Genomic DNA, 24,354 nt, shown 5'->3' with positions numbered 1-24,354 from the left:
GAACAGGTATGATAAGGGATCAGATTCCAAAAATTATTCCATGGAAAGGCATGGATTCCAGTTGTTTCCATCTGTCAGTTTTTTAATGCAGATGTTGACAAGATTTGCCTGCTCTGCACCACTTATAGTCCGGTGGACAGCCCATAGAGCCCCATTGTGGACCCGGAAATGTTGAGTACACCAAAGTTTTATGATGGAAATATATAGTATGGGTTCCCAGCATGCAGAAACTGACGGATGCTAATTTGCATATGTTGGGCAATTTGTGTAATTGAGCTAATTAGCATAAATTAGCATAATAGCCTATATTGATCATTTTATAAGAGCTGCTTGGCCAAAATGGACAATGTTAGTATGTTTTTAGGGGTTACTGGAGATGCTGAGTCCATATCTGACATTTTCAAGATTCAAAATCACTATTTAAACTTAGTTTGGTCACATTTTACTCTCATTAAGCTGATTTTGCTGAGTTTTTTGGTACAATTTAGACAGATTTTTGGAGGATAGGGCTGTAGCGATATACAGTAGGGCTGTAACGATACACCAACCTAACAATTCGATTCGTATCACGATTTTTGACCCACGGTTTGATACAAACCTCGATTTTTCTTTTTTTGGATGGGGGGGGCTAGACATTTCAATAGCCTACCTTAGAATACCAGAGGATTACAATGTAATATATCTGTATTATTTTATATCTTGATATAAAAAGAGAGAATACTGAATGTCTGATATTTATGACAGCACACTTTATGCAGATAAGCCTATAGCTTAGGCCTACTATTTCTATTACAACTCTACCACATTCAGCTGTCTGGTTGAAGCCTGGAAATATTGTAAACAAAGTAGCATAGTTGGCTAGCTTATCCTAGTCTACTGATTGGACTGTTCCGTTTCCTCATGTGTGTTTAAGGTAATACTGTTCTCCTTGGGACAAGCCTTTTGGGAACGTTGGTATTGAGATGATCATTCAGTTCTCCCAGAATCCCCAGCGCGAAACATCGTGGGAATCTCAAGCACAGTCCAGCACGCTGGCGTTGCACAGCTCCCCCAACAAGCCATTGCCATCCTCGGCGCGGGCGTTCCCACATTCAGTCCAGCAATTAGTCTCTGCCACTGCCACACAGCAGGTGGGGTGCACACACCGCAAGAGCCCTACTCACCCTGGGGAACCACAACCACCAGCGGCCCAATGCGGGGCGTGCTAGCAGTCACCTGGTCTGTCGCCTCTCGTCCCCAGCTCCCTTCAGAGAACGCCCTCAGGTCGCACTTTCGCAGTGTGCACCACTGCAACGTTCCTCCAACACCTGGCGGGGCCTAGCCTCCACTGCCACAGAATCCCCGGCGCTGAGCACCGTAACTGGCACTGCACCTCCAATGCTCCACTCCGTCGTCTCACCAGTCGGGGTAGCAGACTCCAGTTCCATCGCAGCCGGCAACGCTGCACACAGCTACAGCTACCGACGCTGGCGTCCCTCCTCTGCTGCCTTGTCGCAGAGCTGTCCTCCGCTGTTCCGGCCACTCCACATCGCCACAATTGCGCCAAGGCCTAGACCTTCTCTCTGGCTCGTGCCATCGGATTTCACACAACAAACTTTTCCCCCTTATTTTTCTAAAGAGCACCGGCGAACAGGCCGACTCGAACAGGCTCCGCCAACCGTCCGTCCTCAAGGCACCACCTCCTTGCCGCTCCACCTCTGCTCTGCAGCCAGGGCCACTGCCAACACCAGCCTAAAGCTGTCCGGCGGGGGCAGGGGCTCAAGGTCTTCTCTCGGTGAAGTCAGCGCCCAGGCCAGCGTCACTACCTTATTTTCCAAGGCCGCTTCCTCAGACCGCTCTCCCAGTAGCGTGAAGTCCTTCTCCGCCGTGGCCACTGCATCAAAACCCTCTTCAGGCAAGCATTTCTCCCGTAGCTAGGTCCAGGCGACAGCTGGTCTCCGGCTTCTACTGAAGGCTTCTCTAAGCTTTTTAGTACCCCTTACGGATCCTTTTGCTTGGGCCTCCACCTAGCGGTGAGCATGGACGGATTATGAACTTTCGGGCCCCTGGGCCCAGATGTATTAAGGGCCCCCCATCAATTGTCGCATATGTGGAAGGGGGGTTTAGAGGTCCTTCCTCAGAAATGTTTTAATTTGTTTGATGTGATTTCCTGTATTCTGGTGCATTTTGGGGATGGCCAATACTAAATTCAATCAGATTCATAGCCTACATCCTGATGTGTTGATATTGAGGCAATGATTTCATGCAAATGCTTGGGCTTCAGGGCCCCCTGACCCCTTGGGCCCCTGGGCAGGGCCCGGTAGGCCCGTGCAGTAATTCATCCCTGGCGGTGAGGTCTCCCACTCCCGGCTCCTCCAGCACTGAAGACACTGTCTCCTACAGAATGCAACTTGCTCCTCCATGGAAAACGTGCCCATCTACAGGTGCTGCTTTGGAAAGCAGCAGACCGTCCTGATCCACCGGCTGTTGATATAACCGCATTTGGAGGGAGTTAGAAGACGGGTATGAAGAAAGGAGAGGAACTTGCCCACCTTGCTCGATTCAAGTCCTGTTGCTCCTCCTGATTTGTTAGATGTCATCAGCTGTAACTGCAAAGCTGGGTTAAAACTGTGTATACATGTATCTGGAAAGTGCAGCTGTGCAGCTGCAGGCCTGGCCTGTACTAATTATTGTTTCTGCAAAGGCAGTGATGTTACATGTGGCAATATAATTACACAGCAAAAACAGCAGAAGGACAGGGATGAAGAGTCTGGAGAAGATGGCGACAGGACAACGGAAGAGGACAGTGAGGAGTAGTAGAGGCTAGTTCTTCCCTTTGTTACTCAATTGTGAGTCACAGCAGAGGGCCAGTGAATAGCTATTTCCAAAATTATTGTGGAATTCAGAAATAACTTGAGGATCCAAATTATTCCTAAACACTGAACATTTTTATCCTCCAAAAATATGTCTAAATCGCCCCCAAAAATTCAGCAAAATCAGCTTAATGAGAGTAAAAACGTGACCAAACCAAGTTTAAATAGTGATTTTGAATCTTGAAAATGTCAGCATCAGCATCTCCAGTAACCCCTAAAAACATACTAACATGGTCCATTTTGGCCAAGCAGCTTTTATAATATGATCAATATAGGTGATTATGCTCATTTATGCTAATTAGCTCAATTACACAAATTGCCAACATATGCAAATTAGCATCCGGCAGTTTCTGCATGCTGGGAACCCATACTATATATTTCCATCATAAAAGTTTGGTGTACTCAACATTTCCGGGTTCACCTTTCTGTCCACTGGACTATTAGGCCATCAATGAAGAAATAGGCACATGGTACCTTCCAGGAGCCATTCACAGAAACCCACCATCAGCACCAAAGCATCTTTTGCTACCGGGGAAGAGTCATCATCATCCCCTCCATTCCCAATGTCGACAAAGCCAGTTCCAAGTGGCGAGTTCCGAGTAGCGAGTTCCATCCCAGGACATGTGCCTTGATAACTGCCTCGTCTAACCTAAGTGAGCAAATAACTTTTCTTCCCAAATGTTCTGCTTCCTTCACCTTGGCAGCAAGGGCTAGGAAGGCTGGCTCTGTAAATCTCGGTTCTGCTGGAATTTTGCTGTATCAGCACCTAATTTGTGATTGATGTGGAAGGGTTAGGTTAAAACAAATACATAAGCTTTTGATTAATACAACTGTAGAGTTAAAGCAAATAATTTCAAATTCTTGGTGTATTGTTTTCCTTTTTTGAGTTTTTGTAGATGAGACGCGCTTCACCAGCTCCAGCTCCACCATGACTCATTATGCAGATATGGGCTGAATCCCAAAGTGAGCCCTGAGGACTAAGGACTAAAGACTCACAGACTTAATTGATCTCAGGTGCTAAGTGAGTGGCCCTATTCTAAAGTCTGGACTCACAGACTCACAAACTTTGCTGCGTGTTCTTGTGAAATTCGTAAGGGCTATTCCAATGTCTCATTTCAAAGGGTGTGAGGGTTTGAGTACACACTTACTGAGCCCTTTCCGTGAGTCTGCGTCAGTGCAGACTTCACCAAAGGGAATTACCCATAAATATCAAAGCGGTGTGACATTTACCGCAGAGACCATAGGGAATAAGGCAGCCGGCTCCTGTGCCCAGGTTGTGTGAAAAGCAACAAACTTAAAATGAAAACTCACAAACCGGCAAGTGTCTGCAAAATCTTTGTTATGAAATGTCGCCAAGGTAACATGTGATCTTGTGAAGTGCTGTCCCAAACCCATTTATACCCATCTGAGCCCATGTGGCCTCACACACTCACTCACTTGGCACCTATCAATTAAGTTTGTGAGTCTTTAGTCCTTAGTCCTCAGGGCTCACTTTGGGATTCAGCACCATTGTCTCTGCTCTGTGTTTGGTGGCTTTACTGTTGAGGTCTGATAGGTTGGGGGTGAGGAGGCCAGTTATTTTGGATGCAGTGTGGGTGACACGTAGAGTATGAGGTGGAGGCAGTAGGATGTAGTTATCATATTGAAGCAGCAGGGGGAGCAGTAGAGTAGAATGGGTTGGATATGATCTGGTACAGCAGTAGCAGGTGACGGGGGGCAACAGAAAGGGCTTTGAGTTTGAGACAGAAGAGAGTCTCTGCTGGCAGCATTTATGGATATCAGGGGTGTGTTGAACTAGGTGGTAGTGGTGTAGTTGTTAAGGAGCTGGGCTAGTGTGCAATAGCCTTCAAATTGTCGGTTTGATTCCTGGCTTCCACCGTTGTGCCCTTAAGTAAGGCGTCCATCTTTTCATTATGCCTGCTATGCACCAACTGGTCAGTCAGTAACAAAACAAAAATACTTATGTGTAGGATGTGTCCACTCTACAAAAAGACCTTATTGTACCAATAATGTTCAACCTACTCTCTTTTTTATTTTCCAGAACTACAAGAGCACAGTGGAAAGGTGAGTGATCTGCCTCCTGTCTCTCTCTTCTCCGTGGTTCTGAACCCAAACACACAGCAGCACTGACTCCTGAATGTTATTCCAGAGCCCAGTGCACACTGCAGGATCCAGAGAGGGTTTCAGGAGCTCTGATCAATGTGGCAAAGCACCTGGGCAACCTGAAGTTCAGAGTCTGGGAGAAGATGCAGGAGACTGTTCAGTACAGTAAGTACTGTTTAAAAATAAATAAACACACACAATCAATCTTAGGAGTACTTGGATAGACTGTGCTACCTAAACATATAGCACAGTAGTAGGTCTATTTGTCTAGGGGATATAGCAGATAAAATCCACATCTCAAACAAACAAACAGAGCAGAACCAACTTCCATTAATCAAACACATCCTACACACTGCCCCTGTGATACAGATGTGGAAATGGGACCTTGGGAGAAAAAATGGGAGAAAAAGTCCCTTTAAACAGGAAGACACCTTGAGCAGGAGACTGGGTGGGATTATGTGCTTGGGGCCGGCATTGTAGAGAGAGACGTGCCAGATGAGTTTGTTCATGTCTGGAGAAGCAGATAAGCATACGTGTACATGATGCACACAAACATTTGAAATTGACAGTGAAGAACTCAAATATAATAATAGGTTAAATCATCAAATCCTAACTACCAACTAATCTAAGGACTCAGTGACTGCCGTGAGAGAAGCGGGTTCTGTGTTTCGTTCATGTCAGTGACTGACGCGAGAGAAGCGGGGTCTGTGTTGTGTTGTGTTGCGTTGCGTTAATTTATTTTTATTGGGCATACCAAGCCAAAATTACTCCTTTTGAAACAATGAGTGCAGGAAGCGCGTTTGTATGGTTATATTGCTTGACGGGGAGGATCCCAAGCAGCTTTCAGCCATAAGGCTACTCTGAGAACATTTCAATTCACCCGACACTAATATTCAAAATGTTGAAAACTATTTCGGCATAGCCTATAAAGCAGTTTAATTAAATGGAATGTTAGTTGTAAACAAACGAGCTACTTGGTGAGGCTTGGCCTCACAGATGCGCTCGTGCCTTAGATGGCAGGAAAAATCTTCACGATAGGCCTATTAACTAACCACCCGATTCACGTTGGCTGGGGGTAAGGGGGGCCATCAGACAATTGTGCCCAGTTAATCCGGCCCTTCCCCCAAAAAATCACACCTTCCCACCTCTGACAGCTTAAAAGAAGTCAAGAGGACTCCTTACTCACAGACCTATTCACAAACCTGCGGTTTTGAAATCCTATGCAGCTACAGGAGCTTCCAATCGCGAGGAAGCAATTTTGCATTGTAGGCATAACTAACATGCAATAACGCCGCCAACAACAACCAAAACTAGGCTAATCATTGTCAACATGTAAATTATACGTAACATTATTGTGAATCAAGTTAAAATGTTCTCTTTTGCAAACGTAGGCATAGTAACAGAATAATTTAATAATGTTACAAGATACTACATCAATCCGTATGTTTCATTGGGCTACTAGGCTATTTGTTTTGCCTTGATTCATTTAGGCTAGGCCTTTTTATTCAGGGGCCATATTCACAAAGAATTTTAAGGCTAAAAGTAGCTCCTAACTGGCGAATTTAGGAGCAACTCCTAAAAATAATGGGCGTGTCACTCCTAACTTTAGGACTCTTAATTTTTTCACAAAAAGTAATTCACGAAACATTTTAGACCTAAAAGTAGCACCTAAGTCTGGGACAGCTTAAGTCGAGAGGACTCCTAACTCACTAAGACCTATTCATAAACAGCTTTTTTGTGGCATTTTACGTTGCGATGTTTTGAAATAGCCTATGCGCAACAGGAGCTTCCAATCGCGAGGGAACAATTTTGCATTCATAAAAGGGATGCAATAACGCCACCAACAACAACACAAACTACTCATTGTTAACATGTAAATGAAATGTAACGTTTCATTGTGAATCAAATTAAAATGTTCTCCTCTTTGCAAACGTAGCCTAGGGATATGGTGACAGATTAATGTAATAATGTTGCAAAGGTCTACTGCAGTCTACTGTCTAAAGTCTACTGCATCAATCCATAGGCCTATGTTTCATTAGGCTACTAAGCTATTTGTTGTGCCTTATTCTTTATTAATTTAGGCTAGGCCTTTTTATTCAGTTATTAATCATCTTCCGTCCTTCGCACTACTTGTGTAGCGCACGCATTCTCCGACCTGTCACCTGTCAGTCATCATCGGAAGAGAGGTGTTTGGAATTCCCGCGTTACAATCGTCAGCCAATAGAGGTGGTCACTTCAGTCAAGCTCGTGCATGAGTAATGACGTCATCCATAGCCACGAAGACTCACTCCTAGTTTAGGAGTTGTCTGAAAGGCTTTGTGAATAACTTTTAAGAGAAAACTCCAATCTAAAATCTTTAAGTGCGATTTAGGAGTAGCCTACTCCTAGTAGTAAGATAAAAGCCTTTGTGAATAGCCTATGGCCCCAGTTATTCATCATCTTCCGTCCTTGTGTAGCGCACGCATTCTGAGACCTGTCACTCATCATCTTAAGGGAGGTGTTTGGAATCATGCCCGCGTTACAATCATCAGCCAATCAGCCAATCAAGGTGGTCACGCTTGCCCATTTACCCAAATTAATGGTCGAATATTACTGATGATCATTGTTATTTAAGAACATGCAGTGTGCCTAGGGTACCAAAAACATCTTGCTCGTAAAAAAGCATCATAACGCACATTCTGGCGGGCCTGTTATTTACTGTAGGCTGCGCAAATCACATGCCTTTATTTTGGGCAAGCCTGCATTCATTCATTCATTCAACCTTTATTTATTCTCGGAGGGTCATTGAGGGAAGCCCTCATTTTCAATGAAGCCGAAAATACAGAAGCGAAGCAAAGCGCTCCACAAACAAGACAACATTCGAGGCCTTCTGTTGAAGAATTTTATATAAAGCCTGCGCTGACAGTAATCCTCCTGCCCCTGATAGGCCTACCACAGCTGTGGATAGTGTGGAATGTTCAAGTAATAACACAATCCAATGTGTGTCTCAATTGTCCCCCGCTGACCACCTCACACATTTCTCTAGATTTTGCAACGAACTTACATGACACAATGCCATAAAATATGCCAGTTTTAGGACACAGAATAATGTTTGTAATGATACCAGGTAGGCCAGGTATTGTCGAAGGTGCATGGTGAAGTGAAAGTCTTACTTTGGAAAACAAACATTTGCCGATATCATCGCCGATCATCAGAATATTGCAACAGATTCTGTGTTCTGGACTGCAGGTAACTTGTTAAGCCAGTGGTTCTCAAACTTTTATTTCATTCACCACTTTGATCAAGGGGCATGACTGATGATAGTGGAGATAACGTGTTATCCCGAGGCTTTTGCAAGTCAGCATCTTCGACGGTAGTCTATTAAAAATATAAGTTTTCGATGTCACAAACGGAGAGCCATACTTTATTGTTTTTAACGATCTCTATGCTACTCACAAAAATGTAGGCATGGGGACATGATGAAGTAGGTTATCCAACTGTCGTGTGTTAAATTATTGTGATTACGAGCCAGTGGTTTTCAAACATTATGCGTGACTCGGACATCTAACTAAATGCAACAGGCTCATATCGTCCTCGCATTCGCAAAATGAGGACCAGTGTTTTGTCAAATTGCAAATAGCTATTCGTTTTAACTATTTTTTTATGATAGTAGCCTATACAAAAAGCACTTCATACTATCTTAATATTGGAATATGGGGAGGGAAGTGGCGCGTCTGCAGTCAGCCAAATATGAATGTAATTCTGCGGCATAAAGCAGATGTAACTGTTTATCGTACAGAAAAATAAAAATGACATGTCAAGCAGTCAATTGACTACATTGCAGTCAAGAAGTAGGGCAAATTAATTTACGAAACCAAAACGTGGGTCATAGTTGTCTAAGCCTCTATTGTCTAGCCTGTTAAAAACGTCGCCAGATAGTATTAAATCGGCAACAACATTGTTTTCTGCAGAAGCCTACCCAAGGCTACAGATTAATTCTGAACAGTTATTTCTCTACTGGCTCAATTATCACACCACTGTTTTGATTTGCGTAGTTGCGTTAACCCCAACACTGACAATAATGTAGACAGCAAATTTCGATTTCGATTTTCGTGTAGTCAAGCCTTAAGCCATACCCAAGTAGCCTAAATCGAGGTAATGTTTAATTATGCATGATTTATTTTGTTATTGAATTCGTAGGCTGGGATTACTCTCGGCAACAATTATATAAGGGACGGCAGACAGAGCGATGTACAGTGGCTGAAAGTGGTACTAAAGCTTCACGCAGCTTCACGCCGCGTAATGCGCGAATGAAGTGGTCATTTGAAAGCGATGCCCACTGTAAGTATTGTAAGGAGGACATAATGGCACAACTAACACGGACTCAGAATTCTCAGTAAATCACACTTAAGTTGGTACAACTTACAAAAACAATTAGCGGAAGTTTGTTCTCAGACTGCAACAGCCCCAGTCAACAAGTTCTTAAAGATATCACATATAGAAAGCCGAAGTCACACCCCTTCCGTTAGTCACCATGGGACTTATCTTTAAAAAAATTATGAACAGCAGTCAATGGTGAAAGAAATTGTTTTCTGGTCCCGATCGACTTGTGCCTTGAATTACCCATATGATGTTTGTCAATATTAAAGACAATTTTATCATGTAAAGACAATTGCAGTTTGTTTCGTAACTATTGAATTACAACATTGTGACAGATCGTAATTCCAACAACTACAAACCCATCAGTCGCACTAGTGACGTTAGCCCATTCACACAGCCACACCGGATTGTACAAGCATGCAGCAACAGGTCTTACTTGAGCTTCCCTTGCCGATGAAAATACCATGAGTCAGAGAATTAAAGGTCCAGTCCTTCTAGTTGCAGAGTTCGCAGGTGCTAGGTTAGCACACTCCAATCCTAGGTAATATCAGTCCGCCGCTGCCGTTGCTTATATGTAGCCCCACATGGATAGCATGGAACCATCGTTTTTCGTTTTGATCTGTAGCCCCCCTGCTGGACTGGACCCTCCGAAAGGAGGGTAGGGCAGACACAGTTTTCTGTGAATATCTCGAGAACCGTAGGGTTTAGGAGGACCACCTTTTTTTTGTATTTTGATCTTAAGAGGGCATGTCAACCCATTCCATAACCACTCATTTCATGTATAGCGCCACCTAGTTATAAACAAAAAGTAAAAATGAGGTGTTGTAATCACAGGTATCTGTGACCTAACATGGTCAAAACTGCACGAAATTGGAAGTGTAGGATCATTATGACACCCTCTCAATGCACGCCAAGTTTTGTGGAATTCCGTTCATGGGGGCCATACAATAAATTAATTTATGTTACTATACACCAACTGGCCTGTAGGTGGCCAGAGACAGTTTTCTGTGAATATCTCGAGAACAGTAGGGCCTAGGAGGTCCACATTTTTTGTATGTTGGTCTTAAGGGGACATGTCAACCCATCCCATTACCACTTATGTAGGATCCCCGTGTAGGATCATTATGACACCCTCCGAATGCATGCCAAGTTTTGTGAACTTTCGTTCATGGGGGGCCTTACAATAAAATAATTTATGTGTACATTTAGTAGTGAACGTGGCTGCGCTAAAAGCCTCATAGTGGCTAAATCTAAGAAACCCTTTACTATAGTTTACATAGTTGCTAAATCTAAGAAGCCCTTTACTATTGGGGAAGAGTTCATTCTGCCTGCTGGTAAAGGCATGTGCAATGAAGTCCTTGAGGAGGCTGCAGCTAAAAAAATAGCTCAGGTACCGCTTTCTGCAAGCACTGTCCATAGGCGAATTGATGATATGTCAGAGGATATTGAGGCACAGTTGTTAGAGAGGGTGAATGGGTCACCGTGGTACGCTATCCAAGTTGGTTGGTTGCAGGTCACTGGCCAGAGTGTTTGAGTTGCGAGGGCCGCTGCAGAGATTTCTTACAGAAAAGAAGTCACCGTTAGCTGCATATTTTAGTGATGAGGGCTGGGTGTCAAAACTCGGTTACCTGTGTGACATATTCGGGTTGCTTAATGACCTCAACCTGTCCCTGCAGGGGAGAATGATGACTGCCTTTAAACTGGCAGATAAAGTCGCTGCATTTAAAGCCAAGCTTGATTTGTGGGGACGACGAGTGGACCGGGGTGTATTTGATATGTTCCAAACAGTAGTGGGGATTTTGGGAGAGACTGAGGCAGGGCCCTTTCTCTCGCAGCTGGTGCGCGATCACCTTGTTGTGCTTTCAAATGAGTTTGAGCGTTACTTCCCATCCTCCAAAGATCCACGGCAAACCAATGAGTGGGTCCGCAACCCATTTGTCAATATCCCGAATAGTCCTAACTTCTCAGCGCAGGAGGAAGAGCAGTTGATCGAAATTGCAAATGACGGTGGTCTTAAGAGTGTGTAGGCTATGAGGAAACCTCTCTGGCGGGTTTTTGGGTGAAAACCAAAGCAGAATATCCCGAGATAGCCGTAAAAGCGCTGAAAACGTTGCTACCATTTCCCACCACGTATCTATGCGAGGCCGGGTTTTCGGCAATGACTGCAACTAAGACCAAATTGCGCAATCGACTGGACATTTCAAACACACTGAGGGTGTCACTCATACCTGTCAATACTCCCGTTTTTCCCGGGTTTCTCCCGTATTTCAAGGTCATCTCCCAGCACCTTCCCGTTTTGTTATTTCTCCCGGAAAACTCCCGTAATTTGCATGGCCATCAAACTTAATTTTTGAATCATTGATCCATTCAGGTTGCCAGATTGTGTATGAAATACACCCTACACATACACGATCACTTCAATTTCAACCATTTTGTCATAGGCTAAAACCTGGCAACCCAAAACTCAAATAAGGAAGCGGGTGCCGACTGCGCAGCCTGAGTCTCGTCGTAAGCAAGCGGGCAATATGAAATTGTCTTATATGGCAAAAAATGCTACAGTATCAGTATTTGCCCAATTGATCTGCTGTTACATCAATACTGTGCGTCAAAACACTTTACTATTAATTAACCGCCAACAAAATGAAAGTTATGTGAAGCAAACACTATTGTGTTCAACACAATAGGCCTACATTTGACCAGTGATGGGCAGTAATGCGTTAGAAGTAATGCGTTACTGTAATCCAATTACTTTTTTCAAGTAACAAGTAAAGTAAGGGATTACAATTGCAAAAACAGTAATTAGATTACGTTTACTTTCTTGCAAGCAGCCTGCGTTACTGCGTTACTAAACCGTGATTTTGCCATAGACAGTAAAAGAATTTGGGATTTTGTGACTAACTCGTGACAATGATGTAGGGTATAGCTGTGCGACATAGATGTAAACAACAGACACACGTGTGCAAGACATGGCGTGCAGGAGAGAGTGCGAACATGGAGCATTTAATTCATTGCAGTTCAGACATTACGAAAAAAAAACATTAATGCTGTACACACGTGGGAAGAAAAATGTTGTCTACAGCGGAAAAACTCCACCTCAAATCTGAGCAAGCACCTAGATGTACCGCAGAGCGGTACAAAATATGACCGCCGCCCAGTCCAGCACATTTTTTCCACAAAAATAAATCACGCTGAAAGGCCTATATGATTCTAACTGTCTCACTAAATTGCATTATCCACACTCAAATCTCACTGGTACCTGCTAAACAACAAGTACCAAAACATGATTAGTTCATAGATTTCACATGTAAAATTCATTTTATACAACCCCACCTCCATCTTGCCTGTTCATAATTCTGAGAAATTCTTGAATTGCGTGCATGTGTGCACATGTTTATGTTATTTGTGTGTGTGTGTGTGTGTGTGTGTGTTTGTGTGTGTGTGTATGTGTGTGTGCGTGCTTGTGTGTGTGCCTGCGTATGTGCCTGTGCATGCATGCGTACATATGTGTCATACGTATGTATGATTACTGTGAATGTATGTGTGTGGGTGTGTGTATCTGTTTGTGCACATGTGTGGCGCTATACATGAAACTAGATGTACCGCATAGCGGTACAAAATATGACCGCCGCTCAGTCCTGTACAGCCGTTCCGCGAAAATAAATCACACTTCAATTTGTCTCCATATTTTACTCCATCCCCCACTCTTGAAACTTTTGTGTATGCTTGTTTGGCATGCCTGAGTGTGTGTGTGCGGCTGCACAGAAAGTAGCCTACTGGTGCTGAAAAGGTGAATAGATTGTAGAATAGCCAAAGAAGATGTAGCATTGTTATAAAACCTTTAAAATCTCTAAACAATCGCAAGTAGGGCAGTTCATCACAGTTCATCCATTGCAACTGGATTGATGAAAGGTCACTTACACCTGTAGGCTACATTGTATTTGGGAAAAGCAAAAGGTATCACCATAATGTTATTTATTTATTTATTTATTTATTTATTTATTTATTTATTTATTTTTAAACAAAAACATCTCTGTCAGTTCCATGCCGTTTTCAACAGCTATCAAAAACAAAGGTCATTTTTGGATGGATGGATTTTTTGTGAATGTTTCTTCTTCTACATAAGATTTTAGTCATCTTTAGTTCATGTAATACTTTATTGTCAATGCACAAATTAAGTAACAGTAGGCCTAGTCTGAAACGTTATTGTTAATGCACAAATTAAGTAACAGTAGCCTAGTCTGAAACGAAATGCTGTTTTACATCTAACCAGTGGTGCAAATGGGCCTTGATGAAATGCGTCGATAGACTGTTCATACACACTTTAACGGGCCAAAGTTGAAGAGCTTTTGTCCGTTATTGTTAGTGAAAATATAGGCTGATTCATGTTCCCTTGCATTGTTTAACTGAGGTCCATGGCTAGTCTGGCTTTCATCAGACCAAGCTCAATCTTTTAAGAAATCAAAAAATAAATAGCGGGCAGATCAGGCTGGGTTCACCCAGCCTAGTCCATAGGCACCCGATATTGTTTAATTTTCCGATTGAGATATGCACGCTCTGGTTATTCTAAATGCAAAAATGCATCAGGGAGTTATGACAAAACGGTCAATAACAAACTAGATCCTAATAGAAAGCTGTTACCTTCCCTAAGCTACAGGTAGGATTATAAGGTAGGCCTATTTACAACATAAATTGCCAATAGGCTATGCTGGCGACACAAATAAAATCTCCTTTGGAAACAAATGGCTTACGCCTTACAGTATCAAGCGGACTTAAACTGTCATATCGTGGCGAAAAATTGTAATAACATTCAAGCAGCTCCATGAGTCAAGGAAAGCGCGAATGAAGTAGCCACTTCTAAATGGGACCCACTACACAGTAGCTTAAGGTGTGTTGCTAAAGCAGCCATAATGAAATGAAGGTGTCATTGTTTGGATACTTCACACACACGTGCTTTTTAATTTCACAAGACTACAACTACCAAGCTGTAATCAAAGCACATCGATTCCCCTCTCACACCATGCACGCACTTAAAACAAAATAAACAGGCGTCTCAGTCTCACGCATGTATAGGCAAAACTGTATCAGACCGGTGTAACGTTGGTAAATCTTCCATTGCACAGAATGATTTTGTAGCACGTGCAATTAATGACAGTCGAAAGATACAAACAGTGCTGCTATACATTTGCTTGGTATAACCGCATTTATAGTTTTCTACAAATGCAATAAATCAAATGCCTCCATCACTCAACCAACGCTAACGGTAACATTACCTAGGTCCTTATTGATATTACAAGATTAACGTACCTGCAGTAAAAACCAAGCATGTCCGATAAACATCCTGAGTTTTATTTCGGCTTCAAGAAGAAATGGGAATTACACTTCATGTGAACATCGTCCTATCCTTATTAGATGTTCGCTGCAGTAAATTACAGTCCTTGTATGAAGCGTCCATTGTTTTTTCCAACCCACTTTTAACGTCCAACAAAATTACGTCTCACTGCAACGATGCGCCATCTAGTGGACAAACGACTACTTCTCGCCAATACTGAAAATGCAGCCATGATGATGATGATGAATATTTATTTTGGCTTTCTTTTAATCCTACTGAACCCCGGGGACGAAATTAAATTTTTCCGTAAAAGTCTAGTGGGGCTACATACCCACCAAATTTCATGTACCCCGGTGGTTCGGTGTCCCGGGTATCAATGACCAAAAATTCAGGGAGTAGATGACGGGAAAAATTCTTGAATTGTGTGCATGTGTGCGTGTACAAATTTATGTTTATGGGTGTGGGTGTGTGTGTGTATGTGCGTGCTTGTGTGTTTGCCTGCGTATGTGTGTTTGTGCATGTGCATGCATGCGTACATATGTCTACTGTGTGAGTATGTGTCATACGTATGATTACTGTAAATGTATGTGTGTGCGTGTGTATCTGTTTATGCACATGTGTGCACATGGAATGGGTTAACATGACCCCTGGAGGCAAACATACGGAAAAAATTGGTCATCCTAGGCCCTACAGTTCTCAAGATATTCACAGAGAACTGTGTCTGCCCTACCCTCCTTTCGGGGGGTCCAGTCCAGCGGGGGGGCTACAGATCAAAACGAAGAATGACGGTTCCATGCTATCCATGTGGGGGTACATGCCCACCAAGTTTTGTGTACCCCGGTCATTCAGTGTCCCGGGAATCCTTGTTGGTGTACGTCACTAAATGTACACATAAATTATTTTATTGTAAGGCCCCCCATGAATGAAAGTACACAAAACTTGGCATGCATTCGGAGGGTGTCATAATGATCCTACACTTTTAATTTCGTACAGTTTTGACCTTGTCAGCCAGAGATATTATGATGAAAACACCTAATTTTTTGCTTTTTAATTTTTAACTAGGTGGCGCTATACATGAAATAAGTGGTAATGGGATGGGAAAAAAAAAAAGAAAAAGAAAAAAAAAAAAAAAATCTGACTAAACCTATATGACCGCCGCTTCGCTGCCCTACCCTCCTTTCGGGGGGTCCAGTCCAGCGGGGGGGCTACAGATCAAAACAAAAAACGATGGTTCCATAATATCCATGTGGGGTTACATGGCCACCAAGTTTCGTGTACCCCGTTCTTTCAGTGTCCCGGGTACAGCTATAAATTTGGGCATGCGAAAAAAAAAAAAAGAAAAAAAAATCTGACTAAACCTATATGACCGCCGCTTCGCTCTATTAGCACTCTATGTTTTTTTTTGAAAATACATATAACATAAGCATCTAACAGAAAAAAGACTATACAGCTACATGATTAACTTAAGTTTTATATGTTGCAATGATGGGGTCCTTGGAGAATTTTCCACTCCATGAGGGGCCCCCGGCCCACAAAGGTTTGAGAACCCTTTAGGCTACTTTAAAAAAACTGCAGTTATTTTTTGCAAGGAGATATGTACAGCAAGCATCAAAAGCAAATAGCCCAGACCCTTTATTGGGAAAAACACTATATTTGGTAACTTCCATAGACATCCAAAAATGGGCTGGGATGATTGTATTTGGAGCACTAAGGTGTCAGATGGTACTATAAAAAAAATGGTTACATTTTGGCGCTCAGAGTTCAGGTAGGAGGGCCCCTTAGCAGGATTTTGCTTAGGGCCCCATGGAGGTCTGAACCGGCACTGGATAGAGGTAGAGGGAGAGGTAGCCCAGCATGGTGATATTATAGCCAGTACGTCAACACAGCAACACTAAATATGTATCTCAAAGGTGAGGGCAAGTGTTCTTTTTGTCAATTAGCCTCACACACACACACACACACACACACACACACACACACACACACACAAAAAAACACAAACCACTAAAGCAAAACAAAAGGCCAATAATTTACACTATTACTGTGCATTAGTGTCTATTGAATATGTTTTTAAAGAAATGCTGCCAATTTGATGTTTAACTTGATGTTATACTTGATAAGTATTGATAAATGGTGCATTGCCACTTTAAGAGAGTCTAAACGGTTCTCATAACGTCCTTTTGCCAGCTATTGCTCACAATGAATAAGGCTGATAGGCACTCTAGCCTTGTTTGTTTGCACCACATTGACAACACAATATTAAGTTATTACAAGGAGCCTTCATTGTTAGGATATGGAAACACGTAATGAGTTGTTGCTAGCATGACATTTCTGTTTGCAGTTGGCCATTAAAAGTGCAGTATGAGCATGGTGGCCACCTAGCTATCTGAATGGAATAGGCTATGTTTCAATCAGCATTATGCTTAACAAACGCTAGTTAGTCTGTTAACATTCATATTTGCAAGCCTCCAAGTACAGACGTCATCACTTTAAATCCTACCTGTTGCCTTTCACCATCCACTTATTTAACTGAGCTGCCTTGCTACAGTGGCGCTTGGCATGTTCATTTTGTGAAGATGTTATGTTACAGATCTGGCTGCCCAGAAAGTATATGATTTAAGAATTCCTGAAATGTGAATTGTGATCTGTGAACTGTGAGTTTTCTTTTCTGTAACTGAAAGAGTTTAATTCTAAGAAAAGGGGGGATGTCATGTCCATGTGTAACACACCCCATCAGAATGTTCAGGGGTATTATGAGTAGAGCGGATAAGGTGGAGTTCATTAAATTCGTACTCAGTAAGCAACAGACGTGTCTATCTGTGGTCCATATTATTTAGATTAAATTCGGCAATATCTCCTTAATTCATCAGTAAAGTTGAGATATAACAGTACTATATACACCAGGGTACGAATAGCATCCACTTCTAACTATACATTGATGCAAACAGAATACCTTATTCAGAGTGTCTAAATCAGCAGCACAAAACCTGTTGCCATTGACAGCGGTAATTATATGTTTACAGCGAATTACATGTAAATATTTTACCGTAGAACGTTGATAAATCCCAATCAGGTAAATGGAGCATTCTACTAGCATTGTGTATATCAATCAGTTTTGGTTGATTAAGGATTTAATTTTCGCCAGAAGCAATCAAAGGGACTTAATTATGCTATGGAGGAGTAAAACTTTGACCATGGTTATCCGTCAGGGTTTTTTGAGGAAATAAACTCCATAAATAACCATTAAAGGAAATGAAATGGAAAACAAGCATGGAACAATGTTTTCACAATGGAAAAATGGTTCCATGCTATCCTTATGGGGCTACATGCCCACCAAGTTTCGTGCACCCCGGTCTTTCAGTGTCCCGGGAATCCTTGACGGAAAATTGCTCATACGAAAAGAAAACTATATGACCGTCGCTTTTCTGCGCGGCGGTCATAATAACAAAAAGTTGAAATCTGATAGACAGATAATGAATGATCAACACACAAGAGCAGGGGGAGTGGTACAAATAAACATATCAGTAAGTTATGTAAAAGACAAACAGTAGAACAAACAAAATAGAAAATAACATAGATCAAATAAGCACTTATACTAAGTTAAAAGCCAGGAAGTAAAAGTAAGTTTTAAGATGTGATTTAAAAACAGGCAAAGACGGAGCCAGTCTTATATGTAGTGGGAGCTCCTTCCATAGTTTAGGGCCAGTTACTGCAAAAGCCCGATCGTCACTGCTCTTTAACCTTGATGGTGGGACTACAAGGCGGCCTTGGTCAGCAGACTGACCTTGATGGAGCAAGTGGTTTTAAAAGTTCTGACAGATACAGTGCCTATAAAAAGTCTTCAACCCCATGCTAAAGTTGACTAAAAAGGGGAATAAAAAAAAAAAAATTGGAAATGGATCTTAATCTTACCTTTAAGGACACCATTTTTTTTGTGAATGAATAATGTATCATAAATAAATAAATGTTCTTCATTAAATACAGGGTGCATACCTCTATGTTAAACCTATGTTGAATTTCCATAGAGGCAGGCAGATTTTTATTTTTAAAGGCCAGTTATTTACATCCTGATCAATTTCCCTTGGCCTTTGGAATTAAAATAACCCCAGATCATCACATACCCTTTACCATATGTGACCCAGCGAAACCAGTCGTTTTGGTAAAATTTACAAAATTAAGTTAATGTGCTCACATGAACGGCCATTGGCTAAGCTTTCAAACGATATGTATATTGAGGGTATTGCAAAAAGTATCGCTAAGATAACCGCATCCAAAATTGGCATGGTTCTCCTGTCGCGATACGCCAAAAGGGGAGAAAATCACCTTTTAAGTAAATTGTAACGTGCGATAGTGTGAGGACACAGCTATTATCAGCCTTACGGTAGCGTGACTTTGAAGCAGATGACTTACTATGTCAAGTTTTATCAACCGAGTGAGTGTCTTCAGAGCCCATTTACGGAGAGCCGGATCACTCCCTATTAACTCCATTGTAACTGCAATCTGCTGCAGTTCCGCTAGGGGCGATCACGAATAAGTGCAAAAACAATGGGGGTCTATGGAGCTAGACGGCTAAATGTGTCTCTTTCACCTGGTTGTCGTTGAAAAATCGAAGATTGGATTGTGGTTTCTGCAAGATCAATGGTCATTATAGGTCAAAAGTTGAATGAACGAGTACTTACGTCCTTTCGATTTCTTACAGGTTGGGTCGTTGTTGCCCACAACACACTAGCTTTCTGCTAATGAATGACGTCATTGACGCATTTGAAAGGCTTTTTAGAACAAATAAGTGACTCAAAAAATTTAATACTCAGCGGTTTGTATTTTCTCTGCCCCCTCTTTTGCATGCAACATTTAAATTTCTGGGCAAAAAATGATATCACGAGAAAAGTGGATTTGAGGGGTACAGCTCCATAGACCTCCATTCATTCTGCACTTATTCGTGAGCGCCCTCATGTGGAACCAGAACAGGAACTGCAACCAGTTCAGAAACCGGAAGTTTCCCCAGAGTGGCGGTTCTCCCTAACCTGACCCTAGCCAGATGAATTTCGCTCCGCCTAGCTCCACTCATCCATCTGGAACCGATCCATTGAAGTGTTGCTTCAGAAGGCTGGGCCTATCAAAAAATGCTTGCATATGATTGAATAAGCCACTTGTCTGTCATCTATTGACGTGCTACTTCAACCACTCACATCGAAGCCAACCCGTGACGCTAATAACAGTCTCACAGTCGCTTCTACGCTATGTCACATCTATGAAACTCCCGCCCTGCGTCCTGATTGGCTGTACCATAAAATCGGTTGCAAAAATCAATCTCAATGGAAGAGGTCCCAGATGGATGTGAGTGAAGCTAGGCAGAGCTAAGCGGAACGAAATTCATCTGGCTAGGGTCAGGTTAGGTTCTCCCCTTATTAGACATAGACCTCTCCAGAATAAGTCCCGCCTCCTAACTTCCGTATCCATCCAACCTTCGGTCGTCAAATGTCTATGGGAAATAACATGGCGTTTTGAAAGATCGTACCTGTCAAACTCTGTAGGTGACAAAGTAGAAAAAGCTGCTGGGCCGATTGGCCTACACACTTCTGCCATCTAGTTTCCACTGGATTTTTTGATTTTCGGTGCCGTTTAAGTAGTATAGTCTATAGTATACTACTTAAACGGCACCGACAATCCAAAATGGTTGGATGGATACGGAAGTTACGGAGGCGGGACTTATTCTGGAGAGGTCTATTCTCTGGTGTCATTTTCTGCCCCCTAGTTAATACCTGGGACAGTCATAAGGTGTCACTATAGAATATAATTAATGTGTTTCGGGGGAAGTAAGGGGAGAAGAAGTTTTATGTACACAGATTGTGTAGGCTAGCTAGGCTACAGGCCCACTTTTAAAATGTGCTACTGCTTCGAAAATGGACTTTTCCTAGTCTGTAAAATGACGCCAGGATATTTCTAAAACTTTGTGCTTTTGACCGTTCGTGCCCTGAAAGGCAAGTCTTTCACATTGATATTCGGTTACATCTGCCAAGATGAAAGAAGAAAGAAATTTGAAATTTGTTCACAATATGAAAGTGTAGACTGTATACTGTTGAATTATGCAAAAACCTGAAATTCGACATTTTAACCTGTACGTTTGTTTATCGTGGATATCCTCAAAATAGCACTGTGCGCAAGACGACTGGTTTTGCCTTGCAGGGTCACATATCTCACGATTGGCATGGGGTATTTTCCATAAGATCATCTCTCAATGCATATCAAACCAGCTATTAGGCTAACTGAAATAAAACCATCCCAATCTCTAGGTATGTTGGTACTGTTACTACTTCTCCTGCCATTACACTTGGTAACACCACTATTAATAATGACCATCATTCACATCCTCATCACACATCACTCAGTGTTCAGCTCATGTGTGTGTTCTTTCTCTCTGCAGCTCCTGTGACTCTGGATCCTAACACTGCACACCCACGACTCATCCTGTCTGAGAATCTGACCAGTATGACACGCGGTGATGAGAGGCAGCAGCTTCCTGATAACCCAGAGAGATTTGATAAGTATCTCAGTGTTCTGGGCTCTGAGGGCTTTAACTCAGGGACTCACTGCTGGGACGTGGAGGTTGGGGACAGTACCTGGTGGTGGGTGGGTTTGATGACAGAGTCCCTCCAGAGGAAGGGACAATATGGCAATGTGAGTGGAAAGTGGACTCTGTTTAATAATAATGGTAAATATATAACATGGTCTCTACCACAGCCCTCCACTCTCCTCACAGTGGAGAAGAAACCCCAGAGGATCAGAGTGCAGCTGGACTGGGACAGAGGAGAGCTGTCATTCTCTGACCCTGATAATAACACTCACATACACACTCTCACACACACTTTCACTGAGAGAGTGTTTCCATACTTTAATACTGGTGAATTTCCTCTGAGTATTGTAGCAGTGAAGGCCTCTATGTCAGTAGAGCAGCCCAGTTAGAGCAGAAACTGTCTCTGTCTGAACAAGAGCCCACATGCAGCATCTGAAACCCCTATGTTGGAATGTTTTGACTTAGGAAAGATAACCCCTGTGTCACTGAACTAGGGGTGACCCTCAGGATGAGGGGTGGTAAACATTTCTTATCTCTGTAAAACAAACATGGTTAGGTGATCACTGGTGGGTGACAACTTGTGATTTCCGTGGGTGTGTGTTAAAGCAGCACCAAAGAACTTTTCCTCTGTCGCATGCACGCTTTGTTTATCCAACGGCTTTGTAAATAACAATGTCCATACACAAGGTAGAATTTGTTGCATGATTTTATGAAAGTAGGCTATGATGTATTGCGACATCATGCAAGTCAAATTTGTAGTTTCTTATGTCTCATTCCATCGAACTACAGATCCGCTACCCGATCTGGCAAACTTACATAGTGCGGTTATAGCCGATAGAGGGCCGCGAAGCGAATGCAGAAGTGCCGTTCACCCTGTTACGAGTTGATGAACCGCAGAAAAAATTTTGGAAACATTTTTTTAAGGTGCAAAAAACTCTTTGGTGTTGCTTTAAGGGTATAAGAGTTGGCTTCACCCACAGATGTGTGGGCTTGTTACTTTGACATTTCACGTGGGTAACATGCTGCCGGCGTCGTGAATAAAGCTGCAGTCTCACACCATTTGTCTTGGATTAATTTTGACCACACTGCCACAAGCACATCAAAATATCAGTTCAGTAAACTATGTGGACATTTCTGCTTTTTAGAAGTTAGCTCAATTAGAGGGTTAATTTGGTGGCCATTTTTGGAAGACAATGAACACTGTATACACATTGCAACAGTGACATTTGGCTATATACATTAAAATACAATTTTATTTTAATTTTAATTATTTGCAAATTGGTAATGTATATGTAACACCTGTGCTGTGCACACTTGTAAATAATTTCATATGAGTTACATTTAATTAAAGATGTCACTGAGAGATGAAAGCCTCTGCCATCTAGTGGTGATTATTGTGTAACTACACTCTCCTCTCTCACCTGTGAGGTTCCCAGTTGCAGAGCAGCAACACAGCACAGGTCCAGCTAATTCTGCTGCTGTCTGATCTGAGGTCAGAAATGCTGGAGATTAAACAGCACTATAGAGACTGAGAGCACTGCAGTAAACACAAACTCCTGCACTACTGAACTCTTGATCATCATGCACATGAAATAAAGAATCATATTAATCTGATGCATTGGCAGTGTTAGTGTCTCTGTCTCTGTCCTTCATAACCAGATGGCAGGTCTAATCTACACCAGGGAGCTTTGGGCTTTGCTGAGTTTGAACACGATGAGAAGGAGGAATAAACAGAGTCAGAACTGTGTGATTTCCACAGACAGATAAAACAGCTCTAATGATACTACCATGGGCGTAGATTTAGGGTGGGACGCTAAGGACTAGTCCTAATCAATATTTTAAGATGACAAAATTGTCCTCACCAATATTTTAGCGAACTCATTTGTGCTGCTGATTCCGACAGCCAGCACAACATTCTTCTTCTTCTTCTTCTTCTATTAGGTTTTACAGCAGCTGGCATCCACAATGTTGCATTGCTGCCTCCTGCTGGACTAATGCTCTACAAAATTAAATTCTCCCATACAGCCCAGTATCAGATAAAAACTTAAAGAAGTGGCGCTTTCCCTTTACACTTGTGCCCACATCAAGCACACTTTTTAGTGACACTTCCTTCAGCCCACACCGCTTTAGGCACCTGAACAAGTCTTGCCTATGTGTTTCATATTTCCTGCAAAATAGCAATACGTGTTCAACAGTCTCCCTCTGCTGGCAAGAACACAGTCCGTCCTGATGCTTTCCTAAAATACACAGTGTGCTATTCAGACATGTATGGCCTATTCTCAGTCTTGTAATGATAACATCCTCCTTACGCTTACCACTAGCACAGGCCGTAACTGAGTCAGAAACACTACTATAATGACATAATGACATCACATACAATAATGGAATAGAGAATGATGTCTGCCCTTTGTGTCTTGATCCCAAAGATGTTGCCATTTAATAAGAGAATTCTGCCATACGATACTCTTTCCTTCAGACTTAGACAGTGTCAGAGGAACATCTATGGCTTCTTTTCGAGTCGCCTCCTTGGCCAACGCATCCACCTTCTCATTCCATCTGATTCCCACATGTGCAGGTACCCATAAAAATGACACCTTCACTCCCTTTTTGCCTACATTATTGAGTGCCAATAGTAGGCCTATCTCATAAACAATATCCTGCCGCCCCTTTGACATTCTCTTTCCAAGGCTTTTGACTGCAGACACAGAGTCACTGCATATTAACACCTTCCTATCTCGTAGCTGATCTGCCCACTGCACAGCCATCAAGATGGCATATAACTTGGGTTGCCCCCTGCAGGTAACCCCCAGAACCTAGTCAACGTCAGCCGTTTCTCAGACGTAACCCCAGGCCTAGGCAGTTAAGACCCACGATACCCCCTAGAGGTTATTGTAGATAGCAGGGACCTACTGTCGAGCGAAGTTGCACGTCTTCCCTCTGCGGCGCAGATAACCTATTACTCCTATTTTAAATATCCCCCTTGGAAGTTGATCGGGCTTCCGTGGTGGATTTATTGAGATGTTTATGAAAAAAGGAGCGACTACGCCTAGGTCTCGAACAGTTGGCTAACGTGCAAAGATGTTTGACCCTAGAGTTTATCTAGAGACACAGGTTATAGGCTACTTCTTTTCGTGAAT

The 24,354-nt window shown here is 42.5% G+C and overlaps 1 protein-coding gene and 1 long non-coding RNA gene across 3 annotated transcripts in view; one reads left to right on the top strand and one right to left on the bottom strand.

Moving 5' to 3' along the window:
* The window catches only part of LOC121693174 (zinc-binding protein A33-like), a 45,951-nt gene extending 24,013 nt beyond the window's left edge, over positions 1-21,938 (top strand). Inside the window, exons 5-7 of one of the 2 annotated variants that reach the window (XM_042072440.1) lie at positions 4,894-4,916; positions 5,002-5,120; positions 21,068-21,938. In XM_042072440.1, coding sequence (XP_041928374.1) covers positions 4,894-4,916; positions 5,002-5,120; positions 21,068-21,606 — 681 coding nt within the window. In that variant the 3' untranslated portion in view covers positions 21,607-21,938. The remainder of the gene's footprint in view (positions 1-4,893; positions 4,917-5,001; positions 5,121-21,067) is intronic. The other variant, XM_042072449.1, reaches the window with a different exon arrangement.
* The window catches only part of LOC121693431, a 103,707-nt gene that overhangs the window by 61,370 nt on the left and 17,983 nt on the right, over positions 1-24,354 (bottom strand). The gene's annotated exons all lie outside the window — the stretch shown is intronic.

This window comes from Alosa sapidissima, chromosome 2 (genome assembly GCF_018492685.1).
Source record: "Alosa sapidissima isolate fAloSap1 chromosome 2, fAloSap1.pri, whole genome shotgun sequence".
NCBI lineage: Eukaryota > Metazoa > Chordata > Actinopteri > Clupeiformes > Clupeidae > Alosa > Alosa sapidissima.
This window is presented reverse-complemented; position numbering and strand designations above follow the sequence as displayed.